At 35.6% G+C, this 12,566-nt stretch overlaps 1 protein-coding gene across 1 annotated transcript in view; it reads left to right on the top strand.

Moving 5' to 3' along the window:
- LOC310732386 (SH3 and multiple ankyrin repeat domains protein 2-like) overlaps window positions 1–12,566 on the top strand; it is a 125,631-nt gene that overhangs the window by 45,375 nt on the left and 67,690 nt on the right. Inside the window, exons 3-9 of the mRNA XM_083552841.1 lie at window positions 597–800; window positions 3,121–3,192; window positions 4,825–4,933; window positions 6,033–6,184; window positions 7,281–7,448; window positions 12,070–12,186; window positions 12,270–12,347. Of these exons, the coding sequence (XP_083408967.1) occupies window positions 597–800; window positions 3,121–3,192; window positions 4,825–4,933; window positions 6,033–6,184; window positions 7,281–7,448; window positions 12,070–12,186; window positions 12,270–12,347 (900 nt within the window). The remainder of the gene's footprint in view (window positions 1–596; window positions 801–3,120; window positions 3,193–4,824; window positions 4,934–6,032; window positions 6,185–7,280; window positions 7,449–12,069; window positions 12,187–12,269; window positions 12,348–12,566) is intronic.

Here is a 12,566-nt window from a genome sequence, read left to right on the forward strand (position 1 = left end):
TTATTTCTAAAAATATATATATATATAATTCCTATTATACTTCACATTTCAGGTACTGGATTCTGGCAATGATTTCCAAATGCTTCATTAAGTCCAGATAGTCCTTTTGACTATCAACCTACTTTCGAGTACTTTGCCACCTGAATAGCTAACCACTGACTTCAGCAAAAAAATATGGCAGTGAAAGTAAAGCACTACAGCAAGTACACATTAGACACCTTTCATACTTCATGCAAGTGCAGTGATTTTAATATTTCAGGAGAAAGAAGGGGCTCCTTACTCCTGAATATATAACCATCATCTAACCTCGACCAAACAGCTGAAACAGCAATTATTCCACTGGAGTTGAATACTCATTGTAGTCTGTAGACTAAATGCAGAAAACACTACTGCTTTTTTGTAAGCAAATAGTTATGCCAAAGCCTCGCATTACATCCAGAAAAAATTATACTCCTCCAGGTTGGGTTCCTACAGGTTCCTCGGTTGGTTCCTACATGTTCCTCAGTTTTCTCCCACAAGCTAAAAAACTGACATGAATATGTATTGTGTAGCTTCACCAATAATAATGACATTATAGTGTTTATCTTCCCAAACAGAAATGTATGAGGTTTGATGTGGACTTGACAGTCTGGGCAGTAAAGCAGCAGATCCTATGTACTTTAAGTCAAAGCTTAAAGGATGTGCTGAACTATGGCCTCTTCCAGCCGGCAAATAATGGCCGGGATGGAAAGTTCCTGGATGAAGAGCGTCTGCTCAGTGAATATCCACACCCAACTAGCAAAAGCATCCCAACTCTGGAGGTAAAAAGGGAAAAGTCTCGGTTTAAAATGGTACAGTATACACTATGTATAGTGAGGGGTAATAAACATTTAAACATTTTAGTTTTTATAGTTTAATATGTTTTCAGTGCATTTATCCACTTCAAAAGTATACAGTACACACAGTCTTTTTTCATTTTGACAATACATATGCATTTATAAGCATCAACTAATATATGTTTTGGAAAGATGATAGAAATATTCACATTTATGCTATTTGACAGATGTCCTTATCTATAACAGCTTTCAATTATCAACAACTGAGCAATTGAGCTCTAAGAGACTTAGGTATAGGTATAGGTATAGGAACAATATATACTGAAGAGGATATATTAAACAAAACATAAACAAAATTAAATAAAAAACAAATCTGTCTTGCAGAATTCTCGTGACTGTAACAGCCAAATTACTTTATAACATATACAGTGAGGAAAATAAGTATTTGAACACCCTGCTATTTTGCAAGTTCTGCACTTAGAAATCATGGAGGGTCTGAAATTGTCGTCGTAGGTGCATGTCCACTGTGAGAGACATAATCTAAAAAAAAAAATCCAGAAATCACAATATATGATTTTTAAACTATTTATTTGTATGATACAGCTGCAAATAAGTATTTGAACACCTGTCTATCAGCTAGAATTCTGACCCTCAAAGACCTGTTAGTCTGCCTTTAAAATGTCCACCTCCACTACATTTATAATCCTAAATTAGATGCACCTGTTTGAGGTCGTTAGCTGCATAAAGACACCCGTCCACCCCATACAATCAGTAAGAATCCAACTACTAACATGGCCAAGACCAAAGAGCTGTCCAAAGACACTAGAGACAAAATTGTACACCTCCACAAGGCTGGAAAGGGCTACGGGGAAATTGCCAAGCAACTTGGTGAAAAAAAGTCCACTGTTGGACAATCATTAGAAAATGGAAGAAGCTAAACATGACTGTCAATCTCCCTCAGACTGGGGCTCCATGCAAAATCTCACCTTGTGGGGTCTCAATGATCCTAAGGAAGGTGAGAAATCAGCCCAGAACTACACGGGAGGAGCTGGTCTATGACCTAAAAAGAGCTGGGACCACCGTTTCCAAGGTTACTGTTGGTAATACACTAAGACGTAATGGTTTAAAATCATGCATGGCACGGAAGGTTCCCCTGCTTAAACCAGCACATGTCCAGGCACGTCTTAAGTTTGCCAATGACCATTTGGATGATCCAGAGGAGTCATGGGAGAAAGTCATGTGGTCAGATGAGACCAAAATAGAACTTTTGGGTCATAATTCCACTAAACGTGTTTGGAGGAAGAAGAATGATGAGTACCATCCCAAAAACACATCCCTACTGTGAAGCATGGGGGTGGTAGCATCATGCTTTGGTGGTGTTTTTCACATGGGACAGGGCGACTGCACTGTATTAAGGAGAGGATGACCGGGGCCATGTATTGCGAGATTTTGGGGAACAACCTTCTTCCCTCAGTTAGAGCATTGAAGATGGGTCGAGGCTGGGTCTTCCAACATGACAATTACCCGAAACACACAGCCAGGATAACCAAGGAGTGGCTCTGTAAGAAGCATTTCAAGGTTCTGGCATGGCCTAGCCAGTCTCCAGACCTAAACCCAATAGAGAATCTTTGGAGGGAGCTCAAACTCCGTGTTTCTCAGCGACAGTCCAGAAACCTGACTGATCTAGAGAAAATCTTTGTGGAGGAGTTTTTTTAGATTATGTCTCTCACAGTGGACATGCACCTACGAGGACAATTTCAGACCCCTCCATGATTTCTAAGTGGGAGAACTTGCAAAATAGCAGGGTGTTCAAATACTTATTTTCCTCACTGTAGATGTCTCAATTATGTAATGGGCATATTGTTCATTTATGGTGTCCAAATACTTATTTAAACATATATGATTAAATTTATAGTAAATAATAAATGATGAGAAAATGGACACTTATAGATTTACTTTGTTATTTTTATCACTGACCCACACTGGAACAGCCTCTACAAGCACCTACTTGATTGATCTGAGTTTCTGATGTAGCAATTTTACATGATTTTTGCTGTAGACAACATCAGGGTTTATTAATAATCTGTTATAATTGTTATACAATAAGGAATAGCAAGCTGGCTGAAATTAAAAAGTAATTTATTTTTCTGTCTGCATTTAACTTATACATGCATTTGCAACAGAACCCTAAAATAGATCATTGCTAGCAAACTTATAGGTCTCAAAAAGAGATGCACAAATATTGAACTGAATGTTAATATACCACTTCAATACAACTACAGTGTTTTCTTATCTTTTTTTACAGTTTCGGTATAAAAGCAGAGTCTACACACAACCCAATGTAGATGAGAAGCAAATTGCCAAACTACATACCAAGGTAAGTTAGCAAAAATGTTTCATGGTGCCTTACAGCCATTTTTTACTTTTAGCTATGTCTGGATATAATACATTTTAATACTTTAGTAACAGCTTTTTCGAATGTGTACTTGTTTAAAATTGTCGAGAATTTGAAAGATTCCTAGGAGCGTTAAATTCGGTAAGTTGGGAACCCCTGAATAACTACCATTAGTGACACATTGACACATGAATAACCCTTCATACGCTTGAATCACTGCTCTTTTTGATGTTATGTGACATTATAATGTGTCAGATCTTGGTTCATCTACACATCATCTACATAAGGCTATTTTTTTTTACCTTTAGACTTGCCTGTAATTCGGGAAGCCAGTTTTTGCCATTTATCTCAAACAGCATGCTAGTGGTGTGTAGTTAGAAAGATTACACCTACCATACTGATGATGTATTGCGCAGACTGGGCCAATTGTCAAAAAAAGGCTAAATATTGGCTTTTTTCTGTTTGTAGCACTACAGTGGAAGTCCAACAATTGGTCATAACTCCAAACTGCATAAAAGTGCGATCTTTAACTGGGCATAGGAGTGGTGTTTTTGCATTGTCATATTCAGTAGAAATTTCTATACAGTTTAACTTGCAGTTTGCACATATTTTGCAAATTGTAATTACTGACCTATATAAAGTAGTAAATATATATTGCTCTATATTTGATCTATTCACATGTGAATCTCAGTGGGAAAACTGTCATGGTGAGGTTCCTGGCTTGTCATAAGCAGCAGGTGGCTTCTAGATGAAAATAGTTTTCAGTATTCACATTTAATATCTCTCAGAACTGCAAGTCAAGCTCTAGTATTAGTATGGCAAGTGAAAATAAAAATGTATTAATACAAACATATAGTAAATATATAAATAAATAATTATTAACAAATTATACAAATATATATAATATAATATTTTTTTTCAAGTAAGTGGCATGTAAATGTTTTAACTGTAAAACATTAGAAAGTGTTTTTGATTCCTTATATCAAATTCTTGATATAAGAATGTATGAACTGTTACTTAACAATTTATTTTATTTCTATTTTTTTTATATCTATTATTTATTTCAATTATTTCTTTAGCAAAACACCAACTTTCAGTCTTAAATATAAACTGCCAAAAAAGTGGATGAAGTTAAAGTAAAATTTCAAGAAAGGTCCAATCCCTATGCAATTTATTTTAATTTACACAATGAAACCACTGTATCAATCAAATATATGTATTTGTGTGTGTCTGAAAGCCAAATGACTGTGTAAAACTGTAAAATTGAAAACTAGCTAGCTGGATTTATTTATTTTTTTTAAATCAGAAATTAATGCAAATAATCAGATATGGCTTTATACATACTTACACTATATACAGATTTTGCCACCGCTTTAGGTTCCATGTGCGTCCCAGTGTATCATGTGATTGTATGAATCATATGTGACCTTCATCTGCTTCCCTTTAATTCTGCTTTTTCTCTGGAAATCTTTTTTAAATGTGTATGGGGAGCTGTTCTGTTACCTATTTTTAACTGGCCCAAAAAAATACGGGAAAGTCTCTCTCTCTCTCTCTCTCTCTCTCTCTCTCTCTCTCTCTCTCTCTCTCTCTCTCACACTTATTCACTCACTTTAGGCCAATCTAAGGAAGTTTATGGATTACATCCAAAATCACCAGTCAGAAAAAATCTCAAAAATGTTGGACAAAGGACTTGACCCGAATTACCACGATTCAGAAACAGGAGGTACACCACCTTCCACCTCCAAACACACATAATCTACAGTGTTTTCCACTATTAACTTTTCCACTATTAACCAGACAGAGCTTTTCGCTCTGTCTGGTTAGACAGTTTTGACTGATTTTCTATAACAGCATGAATCTGACATGCAGTACATCACAGGTGTATTATTGTTTTGGCAGCAATATACTTTGGTTACTTTGGTAACAGCTTAATCACGTGCACTTGTTTAAAACTGTCAGAACATTTTCATAGGTAGGTTGAATTACTATGCGAAATGCCTATTCGCTAGGTTGTCGTTCTGAGAACTCCCAGCCCAGTCTCAATGTAATCTATTGATTCATAGTCATAGACACGAATGTCACTGAGGATGACTTTCTATTAAATGTATTTCAATAGGAAGTATTTTTGTTGCCTCAGCCAAAGTTTTCTTTCTGCCACTGGATATAAGATGCTGTATTTTTTTTTTCTCGTTTGTTATTGATTTATTTATCTTCAAGCACTATTACTCAACATTTAAGCAGGAGATTTTAACCTTGTTTTTATTGGTTTATGTTCGGTAAACTACTCCTTCTTATAAACCATTGTCAGTGGTTCCTTCCAGTCAAAATACAATAAATATATACTCCCGGTTAATTAAAGAGACTGCGTTAATCAGAGACACACACATTTATTACACTATAACTCTAACCGTATATTTTCTGCCTTATTCTCTGATAAAAATGGGGAAAAAATCTTACCATTGGCATTTCTGTCAACATTAACCATGATCCTCCCTCAGCATGACTGCCTCTGTCTGGCTCCGTTTGGCTCTGTCTCCAGAGCAACGGAGGCAGTCATTCTGGGTGACACGAAAAAAGAGGGAAATTCGTGTCTATGAACACGAATCAATAGAATAAAGTTTGTGACTATATCACATTTATCTACACATGAATGAATAAATGATTAATTATTTTTATTGCCTTGTTTAGCCACAAGAAAACAGGTCCAATCATTAGAAAGTTAGTCTAGGATACTTGCACTGTTAAACATATTTTGTTAGCTGCCTATGAGTTTTTAAGCAAATACTGAAGAACCTCTGTGTGTGTTCATGATTTCTGCACAGAGACGCCCCTGACATCCGCTGCCCACCTGGAGAACATGGCTGACATAATTAAGATACTAAAGAATGGAGGAGCTCACCTTGATTTCCGAGCTAAAGATGGCATGACAGCTCTACACCGAGCAGCTCGTGCTAACACCAAGCACACACTCATGGTATGGAATGACAGACATGGGTTCATAATAGATATATATATATATATATATATATATATATATATATATATATGCAGTGTAAAAGAACTATCATTGGGTGAATTGGGTGAAAAATAGTTTAAAGGCAGAAAACACTTTTGTGTTATGCTATGATCTCTCATATCAAGTAACAAAAAAATCGATGACACTGAATAAGAATATCAAGATATTTAGCTTTTTACACTTTGCTGTATAAAAGAGTTAATATTAATATCAAAATATAGTACTGTCAGAATTACCTAATGTTTGGAATGACCAAACAATGTTTGGAGTTTTTAATGGTGTAACTAGAAAACCAAGTTAAGCGAAATTTGCATAGCTCTTCCATCTCCTTGTTGATATACTGTATATTTGTATGCATAGTTTATTTTAAGTTGCTGAGCTGCTATTCAGAAAATCCTTAATATTTTCTTAATTCTTAATATAATGTTGGTAACGCTTTCATATAGCCGGTGCAATATGAACACACCAAGGCTTTCTTTTTAAAGAACAATGCTTATAAGTGATTAGTATTCTTAAAAGTAATTCGTCTTAAACTATATTATTTATTTATTTTATTTATTTAGCCTATCCTCCCTCTCTGTCATATCAGTGTAGTCATTGTCATTTGAAGTGAATAATTGAAACAAAATCCATTGAGAATAGTTTTGGTTTTAATATGACTGACAAACATATGTCCTTGTTGCACAGGCATGCATTCCGTATTCACACTTACTGTAAATATGCAAAGTTATTTTGTATTACTCTGTTTTTAATCACCTTTCATAATCTTGTTAAATTCTATTATTTATATTGAGTATATCAACAATAGGTTTTATTTTATAACACATTTCTTTTGCAAAATGTTTCAGATTAGAGGCTTTATTCTCCCATGTAGTGACTCGGTTTTACTTATTATTCTGTTGGTATTTATGCTTCAGACACATACATTCCATATACTACTTAGTGTTTAGTGTGTATAGCATGCAGAATATGTACAGTATTTTAAGCATAGAGTGAATGTAGAGAGAGTGAATGTAATAACACAAGTGTTAACACAGCAACACTTTCCTGTCAGACTCTGTTGGAGTTGGGGGCATCACCAGATTATAAGGACAGCCGTGGTTTGTCTGCACTGTATCATACAGCCATGGTTGGTGGAGATTCAGGCTGCTGTGAGCTCCTTCTCCACGAGCATGCCAGCATCACTTGCCAGGATGAGAACGGCTGGCATGAAGTTCATCAGGTGAACTTTGATCTCTGGATTAGTAGATTCCAAGTCCAGTACAAAGAACATATATATATATATATATATATATATATATATATATATATATATATATATATATATATATATATATATATATATATATATACCAAAGCACAGCACAGCACACTCATCACTTTGTTATGTATATCATTTTGGAACAGTAATTGGTTTAGGGTCTATCTTTTCTCTGCCAGAGCACATTAATTATGATTACTGCATGCAAAAATACCCAATGAACTCCACAGCACTGCAGGGCAAAGACGAGTCAATTCTTAAGGCTCAGTGGAGTGGTGGAGGGTTAATATAATAAATCAATGAATGTCTGTGTAATTATATAGGCAAGTGCATCTCATTACATGCATTTTGGGTGGATGCTAGAGTATCTAAAGTTGTACATATGCCTTAAATGTATTTGAATCTTGCACAGACATCATTGCCTTAACAATCACATGTTCTTTTTTAACATGACATTTCATTAGTAATGTCATTAGGAGAAAGTTTATTTTCATGTATGCGTGCGTGCGTGGGTGCAAGTTTGTGTGTGTGCGTGCGCATGTGTGTGTGTGTGTGTGTTCATCACACTTAGATGCTCACTTACATCTTCACTAAATGTTGCCTTGAAGCTGATAACCTTCTCTGGTGAGATAGTAGTCATACACATCTCTGTCTGACATCTATCATATTGTGTCCGCTATATCTTGATTAGTTTTGTAGTTGAAGTCTTTAGACTATGATTGAACAGTCTGGAAGTTTTTGTCACTATACTGTATGTAGCCAAGAACCCAGGAACCGGTCATTACCTGCTTGTTCTTGCACAAATTCAGTAAATGTTGCAGTATTCTATAGTTAAATAGATATATATGGGTCCTATAGATCACACTTATAGAGTAGCTGAGGCTATAGGATTTTAGATCTTATTGAATCTCACACAACTTTTCAGATAGACAGATTGTCTTGTGCTCTGAGAAGCTTATAGAACAGTGGACCACAATGGACACTTTACTTACACTTATGGGACGGTTTGTGTCAGATAATCTTCTGGCAGAGTGTCTGAGAGTAAATCCAGGCTAAATTTTGGAGAATTACAACACTGTAGTGTTTACTAACACAGCTGCCTTGTCATTGTACACTGCATCCTTTTTCTCCAAAAGTTCTGCAACAGGACTATTATTTTCATATGGTCGGAGTGTTTCATTCTGCTTATACCACAGCGATTTGATGATCACAATGTACTGTATATTAAAGAAACAAAATGTTAGGCATTTGAATGTATTATCATGCAACATATTAGTTCCTGTTTTTATATGAAGCTATGATAAACATTCACCACATTCACCTCACCCTTTTCTACTACCACCAATGTTAAATACTTAAACAACTATTTCTAGAAAATAGTCACCATTTCAACAATCATGCGTATATATTTTACTTTGTATAATGTGTTTATCACAGGTCCTGTGAATAAGCTCTTGCTATAGAAACAATAACGCATTCGACTGAGTGCACTAATTTGACCCTACTGTTCATGGTACTGCCGACCTACTGTCCAGAATTGTGCTGTTAAATTATGCCCCTATTGACCAATCAGATCCAAGAATTCAGTTGCCAGCATGCATAAAATACAATAAGGTTTACAATATCATCCAGATGGGTCTGTCAGAGCTGATAAATGTCACACTTTTTACTGGACAGCTGATGAATTTGCCCATAATATGGAGCTGACAGCATGTCAGAGTAATAAATGTAGAGGTGCAGGAGATTTATATATTACATTTTCTTGCTGCCATCTGCTGGCTGTGATTTTGTGTGACCTCAATATTAGGATCTCATATTGCACACATATGTTAGGCATGCTATCTAGACTAAGTAAGATGTAGGTCACTTGTCCATTCATCTGTAAATGAACAGGAGTGTCCGAAGACAACTGCAAATATTTGAGTGATATTTGTGTGCTGGATCATTCAAAGATAAGGAATGACTTGTTTTCAAAAAGAGGAAAAAGGAACACGATAATGCACTCAGACATTTGCAGCATTTGTAGCATAACAATTTTTTTTCACTTGAGCTAGGAGACCCAAACCTGTTCCAGCATAACAATATTCCTGTGCATAAAAAGAGCTCCAGGAAGATAATCTTTACATGGGTTGAAGTTGAAGATCTCGAGTGGCCTGCTACAGAGCTCTGACCTTATTACAGTTTTTCTCAGCTGCTTTGAAGCATTTTTTTTAATCATCCCTAATATTTGCAAACCAGGAAGTGCAATCTTAAAGAAATGTTTACAAACAGCACAAAACATTGGATTTATTGCAAAAGCCTGTACTTTTCTTTCAAAAGTAAGTATTGGTGTCAATGAGTATTTGTTCACAAAAGAAATCGTTAAAATATGTATTCATGTTGTCAGTATGATGATGCACATTTTCAGGATTTCTTGATATAAACTATGGTTTTGATCACAGTGACCGAAAATGCAAAAAAATTGACTTCCTTCTGTATGGCATCTATGCATTTCAGTAGCACAAATTGATTTATTTGATTGCGTATTTGATTTATATTCATTGCAAGAGACTGGACAGGATTCACACTTTTACTGTACTATACAAGTGTTTGTTTGATTTTCAGTTGTTCATCCATTTTCAGAATTTATAATTCTGTGTTTTGCTCTGTCTATATTCACTCTCCAATTGAAGGCTCACAAGATTCACCTTTGGCCTGTTTTAGAGAACTGGTTGATTATGTGTTAATCTGATGCTGTACACTCTCCTTCATTGGTGACATTGGCACAATTAATTATGTGGTCACATTTACAAAAAAAAGTTTAATAGAAATTTTAGATGACAGATGATGACAACTGGTTTAACCATTTTGCATTCAATGACTTACACAATGAACTGATGTTGAGATGTTTTAGGGGGTTAAGACTATTAGGTGAAACCAGTTTAATATATTTTGATCAAAATGACATAAACAACTGATACTGTAGGAAACAGCAGACACTTGTACACAGTCGATTAAATTAATGCACAAAAGCATTCGCAATTTGATCAAAGCAACAAAAATGTTCTTATGATGAGCACCAGTGTTGTGCTAGTTACTAAAAAATAGTAACTAGTTACAGTTACTCGTTACTTGATTCAAAAAGTAACTCAATTACTTTGTTGATTACTTACACCAAAAAGTTAAAAGTAACTTTTTAGTGATTTTTTTAAAGAACCTTCTTTAATGTTCCCATTAATGCCCTTTTATGTGTTATGATCTATACAAACACAAAACTGACTTAAACACAAAGTAATTTTTAAACACTATTTTATTAAAGTCAGACCAGCACAAACTGAATATATCACAAGGATTTCTGAAATAAATAACAAAACAAGCTGAATAATATATTCACAATCAAAAACTAAAGTGGCTTCTGCTGTTGTGTTGAGCTCTTAAAAATGTTCCTTTCACAGCTGAAGTAGGAAAACTATCAACAATGTAGAACAGAACACCGGGTTAGCTTCTAGCTACTAGCTTCTAGCATGGAGGTCCTGGAACAGCTTCAACAGATTGGAGTTGCTGTTTATCGCAATAGATACGAGCTTCGAACCAGAAAGACACAGCTTACATTTTACTTAAAAGTTTTTGTCTTTATACTCAACTAAAGTGAAATAATGAGCATATTTCCATTTTGAGAAACTCGTCTTGCTCTCGCCTCGACTCGCCATTACTGCCGCACAGACCTGAATAAACGGAGACACGCCTACAGTGTGATTTCTTCGTGTATCCACCAAACCTACAATGTGTCGCTGCTGTAAGCAGGTTAGACTCTAGGCTACACTTCAGCCCAAATTCATTCCTTTAAAAAAGTAACGGGTAACGCACCATACGGTAACGGTAACAAAGTTACTTTATTTTTAAAAGTAACGCGTTACTGCCCAACACTGATGAGCACAAATGACTAAATGATGTGGAGGTTGAAAACAAGTAGTTTTGAAAATTGTATTTCTGATCTGGGAAACGCTCCAAAGCAACTGAGAAAAACTGTAAACACCTTTAGGATGAATTGGAATGCTGACTGCACCCCAGGCCTCCTCACCCTGCATCAGTACCTGACTTTACTAACAACCTTGTGGGCTAAATGTGCACAAATCTCCACACCCACCCTCTAAAATCTAGTGGAAAGTCTTCCCAGAAAACTGGAGGATATTTAAACAGTAAATGGAGATTGAACGTGGAATAACGTGTTAAAAATACATATGATCAAATGTCCAAAAACTATATGTGCAAGATTTAAATAGATATAAGGCATATATGCAGTTATTATATTCATTGCCAATTATGGTCTTTACCATGCAGTGCAGTAGAGTTCAGTCTTTACATGCAGTAACCAGGATTATTGTGCTCTGGCAGAGAAAAGACAAAAAGGTATGAAATATTGGTATATTTGGAAAAAGCACATATGGTATATTTGGTATATTTAAAAAAGCACATATAAATCTTATGGTCAGGTGTCCACAAACCTGTGCCTATATAGTTTATTTACAGTATGGATTGAAAGTTCTTAAAATTGCTGAATAATATAATCAGGAAAATTGTATTTCTGTGTGTACGCTCTCAGGCTTGTCGCCATGGTCATGTCCAGCATCTTGAGCATCTGCTCTTTTACGGGGCTGATATGAGCGCCCAGAATGCATCGGGAAACACAGCAATGCACATTTGTGCTCTTTACAACCAGGTGTGTGACTGCTTACTATTAAAAAGGCTTCTGAAGCTCTGTGACATTTCTTTATACTTTGTCCCTTTTGTGTGTATATTCAGGATAATTGTGCGCATGTGCTGCTCGTTCGTGGTGCTGATAAAGAGGTGAAGAATTATAACAGCCAAACTCCATTTCAGGTTTGTCTACTATCTGCTTGTTTTTTGTTTTTTTGTAAAACCAATTGTGTAAAACATGATAATAGTTCCTGGGCTGGTATGTACAGGAACGGTGGGACAGCAAAGAAAACAGTTTTTGCTTTACTTTTAGAGAAATTTGATGAGACATGTGAGTACACATGTGTTGATATCCTCTGCTTTTCTGCACTTACAATAGTATGTACAAGTCTCTTCAAAAAT

The sequence above is a fragment of the Silurus aristotelis genome (assembly GCF_946808225.1).
Source record: "Silurus aristotelis genome assembly, chromosome: 10".
Lineage (NCBI taxonomy): Eukaryota > Metazoa > Chordata > Actinopteri > Siluriformes > Siluridae > Silurus > Silurus aristotelis.